The following is a 19,078-nucleotide window of genomic DNA, read 5'->3' as shown; positions in this document are numbered from 1 at the left end:
TTTTCTTGTCTCCTGATCCTAGAACCTCGGGGCCTTCCCCATGGTCGCCTTGCAGATAGATCAGGTTGAGTTTGAGGAGTCGCTCCCTATGTAGCCCTAGTTGTCGCTGCTTCCCATTCTAGCTCGACATACCTCCGATTTGATTGAGCTAGGCATTGTCGAAGTTGCCTATTTTCTAGTTCCACAAGTGGGACATATCTGGTTAGATCATAAGCGTCTTTGCTTTGCTCTTCTGGTGGAATCTGTTCACCAGTTGAGTTGAAATCTCCATCGTTCCTTCTAGAATGGGGAGTTTCAGTTGCATTGGTTCTTTGTGATCCCTGAGGTTTCTTTCCAGGGTGACGGGTTGTCTCCTCTGGCTAATTTTCTTCATTATGCTGAGTATCATCTGCCATAAATACAGATTTTGAGTTGTGTCTCTAAGGAGGATATTTTTGAGTTTTATAAAGGTTCTCAATGAAAACACCAAACTGTTAACGCAAATTTTTGTTAACAAAAAATATTAGCCTTTTTTATAATAAATGAACTACATAATTAATTATAGCAATAAATAAGCAACAGAAAGTTTTTAATATGGTTTTGAAGTTAATTCTTCATAGTCCACGAGTCCATCTTATTAGAAAAAGTATTTGGAATACAGAATACAACAATATCAGGGATAATTATATCTTGCTCTTCTCTCTCTAGATTTTTTCATCCCAATTACCCTGGGTTCTATCCCTAATTATAGTTGTGTAGGGTAATTATTCCCTTGGGATCTATTCATTCATAACTGCTCATGAAACGTGGATATTCCCCACATTTCATTATTGTGCATATGGGATAATCTTAAATAATTGTTCAACTGCCATTTTGTCTTTATCCATAGACAGTTATGCTGACTATATCGGGTGACTCTCGCTAAGTATACATCATCCTTCTTTATCATTTTTGTAGGAAAAATGCTAAGAATAAAGATACAACACTTCTCGCAGTTCTCTTTTTGCTATTTCGAAAGGTATTAGCGAGGTAATTATTTCAACATATAAAGATCGAGATGGACGAATATTGTTGTTATTCTTTGAATATACTCACGAGTATGTGAGTCAATTAGGTGCAAGCTCTTTACTCACAAGCATGTGGGTCAATTAGCTGTAAGCACTTTACTCACGAGTATGTGAGTTAATGAACTGCAAGCTCTTATTCACGAGTATGTGGGTCAATGAGTTGCAAGCTCTTTGTTTACTCATCTTGAACAACATTAATTATGTATTATGTTCTTCCCGAGATGGACTTGTTGTCTCACCAATCTTACTCGTTAATAGTTATTATTCTTATCTCGCTTCTACCTATGTGGTAGAGAGTTTAAATATTTCTTTCAATCGTAATTCCTGAGGTGAGTTATTTAATGTACATTTAATAATGCAATTCTCAAGCTGATTCATATTCCTTCTCTGGTACACGTGTCAACTTCTGGTTATTAGCCGAAATTAGGTTATAATAATGATGTACACCCAAATGTTCTTATATGTATTAGGTTGGGGTTTATGTTGTAGCACATTTCATAAGGTGTTTTTAAGCCTATAACTCTATTTAGACTTCTATTTATAGGGTAGGTTACAATTTAGAGGTTATTCTTATTTATAACTGACCCAAATTAGAACTTGATTTTTTAGGAAAATTTGCAGTAAAAGTCCCTAAAAAGTTTACTATGATGCAGGATTAGTCTCCAACCTCAAAAAATAACAGCAATAGTCCTCAAGATTACATTTTTTGTAAGTCCGTTCGTCCTAAATTTGACGGATCCGTTAAGTTATTCAAAATTGTCACGTATTGAGCTATTATTGGTCCAAATAATAATTTTAATAAAAAATAATTAAAATTAAAAACACATTTTAAAATATAATTTTTTTTCTTTTTTTTTCTCCTTCCTCCTCTACCTCCAGCCATACCCGATCCCTCTTCTTCACTTCCTTTTTTCCTCAAGCTGAATCCTCTCATAGCTATGGAAGAAGTGTGGGAAAACAAATCTTTAAGCCCCGACCCCAACTCTAAAGCCCCAAATCTCTCTCTATCTCGGGACTCGATGTTTTTTCACTGCCGAAGAAGTCTCGCCGTAAAAAATGGAGGCCACCACGGGCCTCGACGTCGTTCTCTGGAATCAAGGACAACATGGCCTTTGACGAGTTTCAAACCACGAGCTCCGAGGTTCCCGTAGCTCCCTTCGTCGTTCAGTCGTCGTTAAAAGCTCACTAGAGTAAAAATTTTGGGTCTGATCTAGTCGTATCTGAGATCCATTGAGTAAAATGACTTTCAAAAACGTATTTTATTCATAAAGATCTTTTATATCTCGTTGATAGTTTTTGCAAGCCTAGTCGTCGACGATAGACAGCCACCGTGCGCAGTGGAAATCCATTTAGCTTGGGAACCAGAGTGTGGCTGGAGATGGGGAGTCTAATTTCATTCAATTTTACTGTTTCAGTGATTGTTTATGTACTAAACCATGCTCTCCAGACTTTGATATCTACTAAATCATGCCCCTCAAACTTTGATATGTACTAAATCATGCCCCTTGAACTTTCATCCATGTTAGTGTTAGAATTTTTTTACTAAAATTAGACAAAAGTCCTTAAATTTAACAATCTCAATAGTTCGGGGGGAATTTTTAACGGCCAAAAAAGTTCAGGGGGCATGATTTAGTACATGTCAAAGTTCAGGGGAAAAATTACTAATTAGCCTACCTTTTAATAAAACTAATCACAAATAATATAGTAGCTTATTATTTAGCTAAATCTAGGGTTGGCAATATGGGTCACGACACGACGACATAATTAGAAAACAATACAAAATAAGTGAGTTTGGATGACACGTTTAATAATCGTGTCATGTTTGTGTTTGAGTTACTGACACGTTTAATAATCGTGTCGTGTTCGTGTTTAAGTTTTTGACACATTTAATAATCGTATCATGTTCGTGTTTACCTTAATCATGTCATGTCATAGTCATGTCGATACATTTAGTAATCGTGTCGTGTCATAATTGTGTTGACACGATAACACAAATTAATTTTCATATATTTAATTTATAACGATAATCGTGTTATCTTGATGACACGATAGCACGAATTGTGAACCCTAAGAAAATTTACTTTATCTGCGACTTATTAGTACTTGTTAGTCGCCTAGTTATCTTTGAAGAGCATTATTCTAACATATCACTTATCAATGATATCTCTAATTTTTGAACTATGTTTATTAAAATAAATAAATAAATAAATAATACTATTTACCCTTTAGCTAAAAGTCTTTTTGTAAGAAAATTGCCCAAAACACGAAACAAAGGTGTTAGAAATTTGCAAGGGAAATTTGATTTTTTATGCTTACATTTGGTTAAATTTTTTTTTTTTTCTAAACAAATAATAACTAATATTTGTTGGATATGACAACTTTTATGATATCCCAAAAATACCCCCCATTTACACCATTGGACTACCCATCGGACCACCTATCAGGCCACCCATCGAACCACCCATCGGACCTATCAGACCACTCATCGGACCATATCTGCTACCAATTTTTTTTTAATGTTTTCATACATAAAAAAAAATAGCATCAGGTGATTATCGGACCACCATCGGACCGGACCAGATTTGCTACCAATTTTTTTTTTTTATATTTTTGTACATACAAAAGTAGCGTCAATTGACCATAGCGACTACCATCGGACCACCATCGGACTACTATTTTTTTTTTTTTTTAATGTTTTTGCACTAAAAAAAAGTATGGGAAATTTGAGAGAGATATTTTTGGGTTTTAGATAAATTGGTCATATATTTTTAATGGTGATATGTATTAGTTTAAGGATAAAATATTAAGTATATGTAAGTATAAAAAATCAAATTTCCCAATTTGGGATCGCTGTCAAACATGTGGTACACTAGCAGAGTCAAAACAAACATATAAACATATACAATTTTTGACGAAAGTTGAAAAAATATATATTTATTATTAGCAAGTAGCAACTCACTCCAAATTCCAAAGTATATATTGCCATCCCCTAAATTCCCTTAACAAAAAGTAACTTGATGTCACTATTTAATTCACAATATAGTCATGTATCATTAAAATAAATCGACGTACTAATATTACATGCATTTCTTTATATCCAATAATATTCAGGTTTTATTTTCAAACTCTCCCAGGGTATTTTTGCATACATTTAAACTAGACAATAAATTTTTATAAATGAAAGAAAATTTCCTGACTTTTTGCATAATGTTGTTACTTTTGTTATTTTAATCTTCATTGGTTTTCTCTTAAAAAAATTAAATTTGTTCGATATTGATGGTAAGTAAAGGAAGATATATGTATTAATTTTTACTTAATTAATGAAGACAATACTAAATCTTTATTATTATTTTTTTTTGACAAAAGTTATTAAATTTTTTCTAAAAGAGAGAATAAGTGAAAAAAAGCAAAGAAAAGAATGTTAGTGTGACTAGATTTCCATAGTAAAATTATTATTATCATATCAACTTCGACTGTGAATGAAGTGTCCAAAGCTCACTACAATATCTATCTCTTTCAATCGACGAGTGTAGCTTGCCAATATTATTCTTGTTGTAAAACTCCAACCCAAGATTCATCAAATGGTGGGCTTTGCTTGTGGCTAGCGCAATCAATGGGTGCCATTTGGTGGTTTTGTGAAGAAAAAAATAGGTGGTCTCTTTCTCTAGTTTGACCCGTTAGTCCTTCTCCTTCATCCTTCACTTCCTTATCCTTCCAAAAATACCCACTTTCTCAATTCTCTCTCACATAAGTCCATATAATATAATAATCCAAAATAATGTCAATAATTCAAGGTTTTACACAAACTAATGTGTTGGAATACTGAATACCGTAAATGTGCATCTAGTAAGGTACCAGGAGTAGATTACACTGGTTAAGGTTGGTAGGTTGATCACGGTGGGTTGATCAATTAGTTAAACATATAAAAGTAGATTATTGATAATAGCATCCATGTAAATTATTAAGAAACAAAGGCTATACTTTAGCTAAAATTAAACAGTAAATGGTAAATGAAAGACTGAGACGAAGTCTATAGCTAGCATCCCTCTAATTTATAGGAAACCCCTTTTTCTTTTGTCTATTAGTAGAAGCTAGAAATTCATAGACTAAACGAAGTAGATTTGCAGTGTAATAAGCTTATAAACCCACCAGAACAAGAATGTATATTCCCATAAAGAAGTTTAAAACAAAGTAAGGAGCATCCTTCCTTTACAACTATCATGTCAAACAATTACTCACTATTTTTGTTCCCAATAGCGTTAAGTCAACTCAATTTGAACAAATTTGATATATACTAATAATGAACAATGTTAGAAAGCCTGAAATCTGACTCGACTAACCTTGTTCCAAGACCAAAACAAGGAGGGATCATTTCAATGTTCGAGTTCCAAAAGGGTTTCCTCCTTGATTTTCGCTTAAAGAAGAAATAACACCCCTGATCGCCGCCACAGCAGAATCCCCCTTCTTGAAAACTTCCTCAAGCTCCCCAACCTTCTCCGATAGAGATATAACGTTTGAGTTAGTGGACTGGACCAACTTGTTTGCAGTCTCCAGACCAGTGCACAACTGGGAAACCAAAAACAGGAGACACCATTTTGAGAATGTCAAAGAAGACAATAATGAATATAAATTTAGGTCCTAATAAAAAGCATTCACGGCCTCTAAACATTTTTAATCGAATAGCATACTGAGGTTTGCAAATTCAATCATCAAATGATAAACAAAAGAAAATTTAACATTTTGAATCGGAAATGAACTGAACCAATCTACATGATAGTTGTAGAACCAAAATTTCTTTTATGATTAAAAAATCACCTTTAAAGTTAGGCCGGTCCATGAATGATCTGACCCAGCAAGTGCGTCAATCAGATCCTTGTAATTTTCCTGAAACAAGATATTGTTATATTCCACTAACAGTATTCTTGATTAAAACAAACACACCACACATAAAGATTTTACTAATGCAAATACGCAAATTTAGTCGAACACAGAAGCTGAGATTAAAATTGGCAATTGCAACAACCGAAAATATGTAACTTAAATCAATTGAATTGAAGCAATATAGAGAGATATGTAGATAGAAAAGCAATAATGGAGTACGAGACAAAATTGAAACAATTTATGAAACATGAAAGAATCGATCGATAGAGAAAAAACCTCGAAGAGTGTGGTGAGATCAACGGGATGCGGTGAGATGGAAGAAGAATGGTAAGGATGGAGATCGGGTTTGGAAGTGTCAGGATTTGATTCTCCGACGTCGTTTAGGAGATCGCCTATGCAAAGAAGTGGTCCTCCGACACCTCTCATCTCATCGCTCTCTCTTCTTTCTCCCCTACAGTGTCTACACTCTACACTACACATCTATAAGTGTTTTCCATAATATTTTTGTTTTTAAATATTTTAATCACAAAATTAAAAAGTAAAATTTTTATTTTTAATTTTTTTTCTTTTTTTTAGAAAACCAAAGTATATTTTATTGGCTCAAAAATTTAGACTAAAGACTTTTAAACTATAAGCGCTTGCTATATTTTGACAAGAATAAAATAGTTGTTAATTAATTATAAAATAGAAATATTAAATTTATAGTAGTTCACTTCTTGTATCGCGACAGTTAGTCACTAATTCTCGGTGATGTTGCTTATTAACGCAGATTTTCGTTAACAAAAAAATTAAGCCTTTTTCGTAATAAATTAAACACAGTATATGTATAGGAAAATTAATAAGTATAAAAATTATAATAACGCCAAGTATTTTACGTGTTTTTGCAGTTAAATCTGCATACTCCACGAGTCTATCTTATTCAAGATATTTCTGAGTATTTGATACAATATTACAATTAGCGATTTTTTTCTCTCAAAGATTTTCAGTCATTTTCTCTGTAGAATCTGCCCCTATTTATAGGAATATAGGTTGGCAGTTATTTACATTTAAATTTGAATTACATAACTATTTCATGAAACGTGAGCTTTGATCACGTTTCATATAAACACGTGTAGATAACAATTGATAACCGCACAACCGCTTATCATTCTTATCTTCAAGGCGGTTGATGCTAACGTGGGTAGTGGCATCTCATCTTGGCCATAGATGATTAATGATGACTTGGCTATCACATGCCTTCCAGTAATAGTATGAGCACCAGTGTACTGAGCAAATTTAAGAACTACTCTTTGACCATAAGGCCCCGCAGACTGGACAATCATGTCCCACATATTTCCAAATGAATACACTTTAGTTATTATAATGTGGAAAATATGCTAAGTGTTTAACAACCGATTCGCCTTACCAATATTCTCTAATGTATAGCGAGATAGATGTCTCGCTATACATTGTCCGAGTTTGATTCGAATAACTTTACTTATAAACGAATCTTATTCTCGGGATTGCGTATTCCGAAGTAGGTTGGTATCTCATCAATACAAACATTAATAGTCTTATATCATTGTCTCGCCTAAGACTATACAGTCGGTAAGTTATGAATATACTCTATTAATTCTATATTTAATGAGTTATTCCTTTTTGCATTAAATGATATAGTTGTTATTATATCAGGTAGTTCGTCCACTTAATTGACACGTGTCATACTCTGAAGTGTAGCCAAATTTTGGGTATTACAATTGCCCCTTAAAAAGTTCTTTTTTAATAGAAGTACTTTTTAAATGATTACAAATGGTACATTTCTCTTAACCCAATTTGAAAAATTGCATGCTTTCGAATTTTGGCGGTTCATAATTTCGAGGCACATCATTAGCCTTAATGAGCCATCTTTTCCAATTCTCTCTTTTTCCTATCCGTTGGATCTCTGTTCTTTTAATTTGACGGTGGTCAATCTCGAGTTATAAAACTGAAAAGGAACCATTATTCCACCATTTTTGTTTTTTCAAAAAATTTCAAGCTTTTACGAAAAAACCATTCTGATTTTGCAAAGTTTCGTATGCCCTCCTTGTCATTGATGTATTTTCTGCGCATCCATTTGGATATACTCTTCAACCTCAGGAATTCACAGAAGTTGTCACGTTACTCATTCCAACCTCAGTTTCAGAGCTTTTCGTCGCGCGAAAACCCATTTTCGAACAGTATGTGATTCATCCCCTTTTCTCTGGTCTTTTCCATTTTCCTGGGTTATGATCCTTATTCTGTTAAATAATTTCATCTCTGCTTGATCCATTTGGTTTTAGTAATTTTAATTTAATTTTTTGGGTAATTTTTAGGGTTTAGACAGAGTAAAAATTTAGTTTTACCGTATTTATAAGTTTCTGGTTTAATAAATTTCTTCCAGGAATTGGGATTGCTCTTTTTGTAGAAATGTCCCAATCTGGTTTTAAAGTTTATTCTCCAGAATCCTTAGAAATAGAGTGTCCTAAGGAATCGACCCTCCAATTTAAACCCAAAACCCAGAAACCTCAATCCTTACTTGAAGTAAATGATGCAAAGATTAGGGACCATTTAATAAAAACCAATCAGGATGCAGTTGCTAGTTGTTATAGGCAATTTCTGCAAGAGATATCTGAGGGTAAACGCCGTTTCTTGTGAGACGCAGCTTGGCCTGAACCTCTATTTTATTTTCTATTCCACTCACGAGGCCAATGTTTTTTACCCAAAGTCACTATTGTTTTTTCACCAAGTGACCTTGAATTTGACATTATGTCTACTAAGCCTCGTAAGTCAATGATCCCATAGGATCCCAATATCACTTTCGATGCTGAACTTATCGAATCCAAGGTCAGATGCATCAGAGCATTTGTTGGTGGTATATTAAAATCATGTGGTATTGAACAAAGGTGTGGATGTCGCATTAGGTCTGTTGCTCTTGGGGAATTCAGCTATTTCCCTCCTGAGAGGTTAATTCGCGAGGAGTGTAGTGGAGCTAGCACTAGTAACTCGTCGGGAATAAGTGCTTGGAGCCTCGAACATATCAATGCTGGAGCAGTTCTTCCCTTGAGAGATTATTTCAAAGAATTTTGTAATTACCTTGGAGTTGCTCCCTTTCAACTAAATCTAATTTCTTACAGAATTCTTGCAAGTCTAAAGGTTCTGTATCATATTTTAGGATGGGAGTGCCCCAATCCTCTTGAAATTGTATTTTTATGCTGTTAAAGCAGTCTCCGCGAGAAAGCGATGTGCAGGGAGCTTTTACTATCTCGGTATCCACACAAATGATCGTAGGATCATCGTGAGGTTACCAAACATACCGAGTTTAAGGAGGATTTCTTCTGGACCACTGGCTTTCTCTAATAAATACAATCGCATTTTGCATCATACGTAAGTAATTCTTCTCCCAAAAACTTAGCTTTGAGTTGTATTGATTTATATCTTTGAGGTCGCTTACTTATTTCATTTATTGTGTTGACATCAGTTTCCAAGAGACCAGATCCAACTCCTAAAATGGCCGAGCATCATAAAATCCTGCTAAACCTTCCATTCGGATTGCGATCGACTAACTTCTTATGTAATGAGAAGAATTTGGGGAAGGTTGGCCTCCTTGGCTCGGACGAGTTTACTTGTGACTATAAAGTTCCCAAGTATTCTTCGTGGGAAAAAGTCTCTGTTCCAGCCGATGAAGAGAGCGAAGATTATGTGGCTTGTATACATTATCTCCAAAAAGTAACTCCTCGTGAAGCTGAAGAGGGAGCATCCCGAGGTAATCAATATAGATGGTCACCTACTGTGCTTAATTTAATTTACAATTAATAGTAATCTTTCTATTAAATTTTTCATTTTATATTGAGGTATGAAAATTTGTTAAACAAATAATTGATCTTACACTGAAAAAAAATTATGGAAAATTGTGAATTAGAAAATAATCTTCTTGAAGTTACACTAATTTGTGAAATTAATCATTTAAAAAAAATTAGTAAAATTGATAAAAGAATTTCATGCACAAAAAAAAGTTCATGGAATATTCAAACATCTCGTTGTCATGTTTAATAAGTATGGATTATTTCGAGCAACACAAGAGTCACTTCGACATAATGCATTTCAAACCACAGATCCACAAAAAAAGTACCGTCTAATTTACCATTTTGTCCTTGATACTTTTTTTTTTTGCCTTTTAATTTCTTTCCCTTGTATGTGGGTAGGCTAGCCATAAATGCAATGGGGTCGTGTGAGTAGTAAATAAATGTTTTTTAATGATGTAATATTTTCCCCTTTCTATTCAATTATTATTCTTGAAATTAAAATAAAATGTGGAGAAAGAAAACAACGAAATCATGACTAGCAAAAAAGAAAGGAAAAGAGGGTGAGAAAGAGAAATAAAATAAAATATAGCTCCTTTTCTCTTCGTATACATGTATATAAGAAGTACAAGAACATTAAGAGAAGTTCTATACCTCATAACCCTCTTTCTCTCTCTCTGTGTGTGTCAGATCATAGTTGATCACAAGTAAATCTGATCTCTCTTAACCTAAAATGGAACCTTCATCAACGCCCATGAACTATACTACTAGCAAAGATGATGATGATGATGGTGATCATGATGAATGTGACTCATGCACTACTCTCTCTCATCGTCCTTTGAAATATCCATCTTATTATTATAGTAATAATTCTTCTTCTCGCCGAACTCCATCTTTCTCATCAAATTCTTCCTCCTCTCTTGGCTCATCTTCTTCATTCTACAATTATGACTCTCCTCTGAGTCCAGCCACGCCGCTTCGCATTTCCCGTGGAGTCCCATTTTCTTGGGAGCATTTTCCAGGAATCCCCAAAAAACAACATTCCAAGAAAATCAAGCCTTCTTCTTCTACACACCAAGAAGATGATCATCACTCTTCTCTTCTTCTTCTTCCTCTGCCCCCTACGACCACTACCAGTACCACCACCACCAAGAAAGTGTTCAAGAAGAGTACTACTACTACTACTATTAGTGTTAATAATAACAAGCAGCCCTTGAAATGGGATCCCTTCATTGCTGCTCTAGTTGAATGTTCCAAGGATGAAAATGATGATCACCATGACAACCACGGCCATGATCATCAACCCAAGTTTTGGAATATTGCTACAGCAAAGGTATCGAAAAGCCTAAGTGACAGGTTCGGTTTAATTAATATTTACAATAATTCATCTTGTAAGTCTACTTGTGCTGTGGCTGAATCCATCAGACATCTTCCAAGGTCCACCAGAGGCAGTTCGTACGGTCATCATCTAATTAACAGTCGTCCCCGTAACTAACTAATTAAATAAAATCTATTTATACCTGCGATTTCAACAGCCTTCATCTTAATTATAGGGTATGGTTTATGTACTAATTAAATTGTTCATTGTAAAAGGTTCATTTTATATATATTACGTCTTTTTTTCTTCTTCTTGATCTACATTAAATATGATGAGCAGCGTAAGTTGGGTACAAAGATATTGCCCAAAACATATCTTTATTAAGTAAATGTTTTTATGAATTAATTAGAGAAATGATCTCTACATACGGTACTTTAGTCTTTATATAATTATTTGGTTGTATAAATAAATTCATATATATAAAATATATATATATCCGTATATATACGACCTTTTAATTTATATAACACAAAATACTCTTTGCTGTAATCATGTGGCGTTCAAGAGTAAAATTTAGACAACGGCCATGTGTGGGGAGCAACTAAGAAACAATAGGATAGGACCACACATTAATAAATAAAATTGAAGTAATAATTAAGGATGTGATGAATTATTATATATAGATTCTGAATTTGGCAAATATATTTTATATACATGCCAAATTCAGAAGATATATAGTATACTTCCTCTTTTATGTTCCCAATATCCACATCCCCTTTTGCTAGGCAATTCAATTATGTTCTTTCAAATTCAGTAGATATACATATATAAATGAGAATTGCTAGAAGGGATGTCACTAGACTAGCACCAATGTAATTAAGTATATATAAAAAATTTATTTTTATGAATAATCTTTTGTAAAATTTTTTTTGCTTATTTATTATTATTATTATTTGATACCTTAAAATGGCCAATACAATAATACTATACCAATATGACACTTAATAATTAGCTAGCAATTTATTATATTATTTACTAAATTAAAATTTGTAAGACTCGATATTGAAATGAACTTATAAGTTATTATAAGTTATAACAATCACCATTTATACTATTTAGCACGTCCCTTATATACATATCTATTAAAATTAACTTTTTGTTCAATTATACATATATAACTTTGTAATTTTTTTTTTCACTTTGCGCACTGCGTAATAAGAATTTCCTATGATTCTTACTTTTTTTTTTTTTATATTTTCACAAGCTCAATAAGATTGTATTAGTAATTTTTATGTTTTTTTTTTTGTCATATTTGGACCAATTATTAATACTTTTTTTTAGGTAAATACTATTTTGGATATCCTATGTTTTGTAAAAAGTTAATTAGTATTTTTTCCCCTGAACTTTTTTAGTCGTTAAAAATTCCCCCTGAACTATTGAGATTGTTAAATTTAAGGATTTTTGTCTAATTTCATTCAATTTTACTGTTTCAGTTATTGTTTATGTACTAAATCATGCTCCTCGGACTTTGATATCTACCAAATCATGCCCCTTAAACTTTGATATGTACTAAATCATGCCCCATGAATGGATATGCCCCTAAGGACTTGTTTTTGTCCTTTATGATAAATTTTATTTTATTTTTTTATCTTTCATATAACTTTTTATTTATTTATTTACGTTTATGTATATGTAATATTTTTATTGTCCTTCATATGATTTTTTATATTAATCTCATTATTTTTTTTTTAATTTTTTTATAAAATAATTTGTAGCACAAATACTTAAAAATTCAAATCTCAGTTGAAAAATAAATACTTAAATTTAATTTTTGACCGTTAAGTATCAAGTAAATTTCCACGTAACAATCTTTAATTAGTCTAAGTCATTAAATTTTTATTTAAAAATTAATTTAAATATACACTAATAAGAAAATAATACATGAAATGTATTATGTATTATTACATTTCAAAAAAAAAAAAAGAAAATAATACATGGATAATATTGACTTAACACTTTATAACGATCGAATACCTAAGGAGGTTCCAGAAATATAACTTAAGTATTATTACGGTCAAAAATTAAACTTAAATATTTATCAACAACTAAAAAAGAGTCAAAATTAAGTATTTACACTGTAAATTACTCTTTATTATAATATAAATTCTCATCATGAAATAAATATACATACAAGTCTGAATTATATACATGAATTTTCATTCACATTCCAAACACTACAAGAAATCCCCCCATTAGCGGCGGGGATATTAGCGGCGGAGCTCCTCCGCCGCTAATAATGGGGGTATTAGCGGCGGAGGCCCTCCCCCGCCGCTATTGGTGGGCTGAGTTTTTTTTTTTTTAAATATTAATAGCGGCGGGCTGTCCGCCGCTATTACTATTAGCGGCGGGGTCCGCCGCTAATACCCCGCCGCTAATAGGTGGGCGGGAAAAATCCCGCCCATATTGATTCAAACTATTAGCGGCGGGGTATTAGCGGCGGACCCCGCCGCTAATAGTATTTTATTTTAAAAAATAAAAATAAAAAAATTAATTAAATGTTATTAGCGGCGGGGTCCGCCGCTATTGCCCCGCCGCTAATAACACTATATATACCCCATCAGACCCCTCATCCCCATTTTTCATTTTCCTCTCAAAAAATCCCAAACCGCCTCCTCCTTTCCCCTTCTCCTTTTCTGAAACTTCCACCGCCTCCATCTCCGACGCACCACCACCCCGACGCACCACCACCCCGACGCACCACCACCCCGACGTACCACCACCCCGACGCACCACCGGTTATTTTAGGTAAGTATTGTATTTTTTTTATTATTTTAGATTTGTTATTATATTGTTTTAGGTTTTAGATTGGTTTATATAATGTATATTTAAGTTTTAAATAATCTGTGTAGGTTTTTATATAGAAAAATCTGTGTATATAGAAAAATGTAGGTTTTTATAATCTGTGTAGGTTTTTATAAATGTAGATTTTTATATAGAAAAATCTGTGTATATATATATTTTTGTATATAAAATTGGTTATATTTATATATAAATATATGTTTATCTGTGTTTGTGTATATATAATTGGGTATATATATAAGTTTTGATTTTTTTTATGTGTATATATACTTTATAAAAACTGTACATATATTGTAGTGTAGTATATATATTATATATTTTGTAAAGTATATTATATATATAATCTGGGTATATTATATATATATTTGTATATAACAGTTTATATATATATGTATATCGTAGTGTAGTATATATATTGTATTGTATTATTATGTAAAGTATAAAAACTATATTATATATTTGTGTATATATAATATAGTTTTTGTATATATTATATACATTATTTTTGTATATATTATTTTTGTATACATTATATATATATATTATATATAAATTATATATTTTGTATATATTATTTTTGTAATATAATAGTGTATATATTTGTGTATATACACTATTATATTATTTTTATTATTGTATATTGTATATTTTGTATATTGTAATATAATAGTGTATATATTTGTGTATTGTATATTTTGTATATATTATTTTTTTTATTTATATATTTGTGTATATAAAATATATAGTATTGGGTTTTTTTTTGAAGAAAATATATATTATATGTTAATGTATATATAATTTATATATTGTAACAATATTGTATATTGTATTGTTGTTATTTGTAGGTTTTTTAATTAATTTTAGTAATTTGTAATTTGTATTTGTTTGTATTTGTTTATTTTATGTTAGATTTTATTGATATTAAATTAATTTGTTGTTAAGTTTGCTAAAATTTGAGAAGTAAATTTAGCAAATTTAGAATATTGAAAAAAATTTAAAAAATTAGAAAAAAAAAATATTAGTTTGTAGCTTAATATATACATAAAAAGATTTTTTTAAATAATAATAATTAGTTTTTTAGTAACTTAATAAATAATATAAATATTAAAAGTTAAAAAGATTAATTAGAAGATTTGATTTATTTTTTTAATTTTTATTAAAATTTAAATTAAATGGATTAACTTTTATTTGAATTTTAAAAAATAATTTTTTTTTTGTATTTTTAAGGTGGTAAAAATTAATTATTTTATATTTATTTTAATTTAGAAAATAAATTTTTTTTTATATAAATGATAAATAATTCAAAAATTTAAAAATTAAAAATTAAAAATTTAGTAATTTAATGAATTTTTATAGTGTAATATGTAAAATGAATTTTTTTATAATATAATTAGTTTAACTTTTGATAACTAGTTTTAAGTTTCAAAAAATAATAATTCATTTAAAATTTAATTATTTGATATTTATTTAAATTTTGAAAATAAATTTATTTTTTTATAAATAATAAAATAACACAAAAAATTAAAAATTAATAATAAAGAACAATAATAATTCATATTTATAAATATATTAAAAATATATCATAACTTTTGTACTCATAAAATTTCATAAGACTTTACAAAAATTTAAAAATTAATAATAAAGAACAATAATAATTCATATTTATAATTATATTTAAAAATATATCATAAAATTTATATTCATAAAATTTCATAATACTTTACAAAATTCATATTTATAATTATATTTAAAAATATATATCATAACTTTTGTACTCATAAAATTTCATAAGACTTTACAAAAAATTAAAAATTAATAATAAAGTACAATAATAATTCATATTTATAATTATATTTAAAAATATATCATAACTTTTGTACTTATAAAATTTCATAAAACTTTACAAAAATTTAAAAAATTAATAATAAAGAACACTAATAATTATATTTAAAAATATATCATAAAATTCGTACTCATAAAATTTCATAAGACTTTACAAAAATTTAAATATTTAATACTTCATTTGCAGCAGCAACCCCAATCTTTTCCTCAGCAATTTCCTCAGCAGCAACAACAGTCTGCTCCGCCAATGGAAAATCAGTTCTTATACCGAACACCGTCAGAGTCTCCTCCGCTCGGCTCAAACTTTGCTGATTTTGGATTATTTGGGAGTTCATCGCAGGAGAACCAATTTTTTTCAACTCCCATTTTCAACCAAGCTGAGCTCGGTAATTTGACGCTGGGTTTATCATCAGACCAAGCGTATGTGCCTTCTCCGCCACGGGCTTCGGGGACTCGTACCGAAAATAATCCAGATCAAGACTTCATAATTAGAGACTTGAATGAAGATGTTAATGAATAATTTATTTATGTTTTGTAATAATTTAGTTTAATTTTGAGACAATATTTTATTAGGATTAATATGTTAAAGTTAATTACTTTGGAGACAATTTTAAATTATTAATAAATTTTATTAAATTGTTTTAATTATATTAATTAGATTTATTTATTAAATATTTAATTAAATTGTTTTAATTATATTAATTAGATTTATTTATTAAATATTTAATTATTTATTTATATATAATATAAATAAATTTTTAAAAATAATTAATATTTTTTTTTATTATTGGGTGTTGTAGCGGCGGAGCAATAGCGGCGGGACCCCGCCGCTATTGCCCCGTGTCGATCCTCGAAACACGAACCGACACGAGTAATAGCGGCGGGGTCCCGCCGCTGTGCTCCGCCGCTAACTGATATTAGCGGCGGAACCAGTTTTTGGCCGCTAATACTATTAGTAGCGGCCAAGCAATAGCGGCGGACCAATAGCGGCCGAGGTCCGCCGCTATTGCCCTTTAGCGGCCACATTGTGGAGCAATAGCGGCCGAGGGGCCCGCCGCTATTGCTCCTGAATGTTGTAGTGAAATTATTTGAAAAAAAAATTGACAAATCATTTGCTGTATAACTATTAACTATTAAATTATTTTTAAAAAATTACATATACTAAGATCATTAAAGATGAAAGATACAAAAATTGTGTTATATTAAAAAATAATTTTATAATATATTTGCATTAAACTTAACATTGTGTTCTAATATAAAATTACAAATCTTGATACAAAATTTATTATTTAATTAAATTTTTTATTAAAATATAAAAAATAATAACTTTATCATTAATTTTATTATTATTTTATTATGTAAATGAGTAACAAATATTATAAATAAGTTCATAGTTTAAAAGTATAATTAAATACTTTTTAAAAAATAGACTATAATTAAATATATTAATAAAATAATATAACATAAAAGTAAATAAAAAATAATGCATTTTAGGCCATGTAAATTTGACATCATATTAAATTTTGTGTTAAATTTACATCACTTTTTAACACATGCACTATCAAAACACAATTATTATAAAATGAGCTATATTTTCATTTTCTATCATTTATTTACATCTCTGATCTAATAATTGCTTAATAATTAAATAACATAATTAATTTAACTACTATATTTTACACCCAAAATTATATTAATAATTTACAATTATTAATAATTAAAATTATTTTGTAGAATAAAAAAAATAAAATATACTAAGATGGGAGGTGCTATGCATTGGGATTCTTTAATATAAATATATATATATATATATATATATAAGATTAGTATTGTTATTGGACATAAGTGCTATTTAGCATCTTCTACAAATGACGCTTGATAATTTGTTAGTGATATTATTTAAAAGTAACTTACGATTCAATACTTAATTACACCAATTGTAATATAACACGATACAAAAAGTTCACTAATAGTATTTTTTAGCATTTCCAATATATAAATATAACTAAGTTTGATGGGTAAGGTTGTTCAACAACCGTGCTTTCTTGTCACTTGTTCTAATTTACTCGCTGCACTGCACAGATCCCAAGTTTCGATCTGGCCATGCTGTTCTCTTAGTTTTTATATATAAATTTGACTAACGCTGAAATACTCAATATTAATAATAAGGATATCATATTATAATAAATCATATTATCAGTGAGTTATTAATTTTTACATAATAGCATTACATTTTCATAGAGATTATTTAAAAAAAAAAATACAAAAATTACAAAAATAGAGTTATATAGAATATTAAATATTTTGCGGTTTTTAAAATTTTATTTACATAAAATACAGTCTTTTAATGTATTTTTATGTTGTTCTCTTATGATTTTGTTGTTAATTTTTTGTTATTTGTATTATTTTTTATATTATTTTAATATTATTTAGATGTTACTTTCTTATTATCTTTATATATTTTTTTGTTATTTTTATGAATAATATAAAAATATAAAAAAAATTAAACGTAAAATATAAAAAATTTACCTAAAGTAAATTTTCCTCTTTTAATGACATTATATACTTTGTCGGTGTAAATATTTAGTGTAGTGTTAGGAAAAAAATTAAATTGGGTATAAAAAATCTAAAATGACCTCTGTCTACATGCGAATTTATTTTGCATTTAAAGCATCCGTGAAAAAGAAAATGAAAATTCACACGAAATATGATTTTTGCCCGCACTATACAATAAAGAATAATAATAATAATTTTTTTTTTTGAGAGAAATAATAATAATAATTTTGATGAAAAGAAAGTGATAAGTGTGACTATTAAATTTGCCACAATAATAATAGTTATTATTATTTGTCCATTGTATACAACTGCACATTTATATTACTACATTATTACGCAACATGTTGTTTCTCACTATGTGAATCATTTTAAAAGTTTTATGGATAGTCAATGTTTGGCCATTTTTATCGGGAAATTTTATTTAATATACTTAAAAAGAATTAATTAAAAAAAATATTCTCTTAAATATTTTCTACAATTTTATCCTATTAACTTCCCACTTTATCCAAAATATCCTTATTATTTTTTTTTAAAAAACCTAAAAATTCTACGAGTCCCGCATACCTTCTAGCCCCCTTCGCCCACTCGAGCAAAGAACGACCATGTCCGACCCTACTCTGCTCACCTGAGCAAAGAACGACCACCGTCCGACCCCACTCCGGCCACTCGGGCGAAGAACTAAGGACCCATCCGCACGAAGGTCCTGTCCGTCCAAGATTTTTCGTCGTATATGACAATATACGCAGGAGAATCTTGGACGATGATGAAGCTTTGTCAAT

The 19,078-nt window shown here is 30.1% G+C and overlaps 2 protein-coding genes across 3 annotated transcripts; one reads left to right on the top strand and one right to left on the bottom strand.

Annotated features, from left to right (window-relative positions):
* Positions 1-4,457: 4,457 nt before the first annotated feature.
* Positions 4,458-6,434, bottom strand: LOC115702358 (uncharacterized). 2 transcript variants are annotated; one of them, XM_030629826.2, is made up of 4 exons: positions 6,204-6,417; positions 5,862-5,930; positions 5,387-5,612; positions 4,458-4,757 (listed from the first exon to the last, which is right to left on the bottom strand). In XM_030629826.2, exons 1-3 carry the CDS (start codon positions 6,405-6,407, stop codon positions 5,415-5,417), a joined length of 471 nt encoding a protein of 156 aa, XP_030485686.2. In that variant the 5' UTR covers positions 6,408-6,417; the 3' UTR covers positions 4,458-4,757; positions 5,387-5,414. The 2 variants fall into 2 exon arrangements, with proteins under 2 accessions (XP_030485686.2, XP_030485685.2); XM_030629825.2 differs by lacking the exon at positions 4,458-4,757 and having other exon boundaries at positions 5,181-5,612; positions 6,204-6,434.
* A 3,729-nt stretch (positions 6,435-10,163) lies between these two features.
* On the top strand, positions 10,164-11,351 carry LOC115702357 (uncharacterized). Its single transcript, XM_030629824.2, has one exon. It carries the CDS (start codon positions 10,458-10,460, stop codon positions 11,217-11,219), a length of 762 nt encoding a protein of 253 aa, XP_030485684.2. The 5' UTR covers positions 10,164-10,457; the 3' UTR covers positions 11,220-11,351.
* The last annotated feature ends 7,727 nt before the right edge of the window (positions 11,352-19,078 follow it).

The sequence above is a fragment of the Cannabis sativa genome, chromosome X, assembly GCF_029168945.1.
Source record: "Cannabis sativa cultivar Pink pepper isolate KNU-18-1 chromosome X, ASM2916894v1, whole genome shotgun sequence".
Classification (NCBI taxonomy): Eukaryota; Viridiplantae; Streptophyta; class Magnoliopsida; order Rosales; family Cannabaceae; genus Cannabis; species Cannabis sativa.
This window is presented reverse-complemented; position numbering and strand designations above follow the sequence as displayed.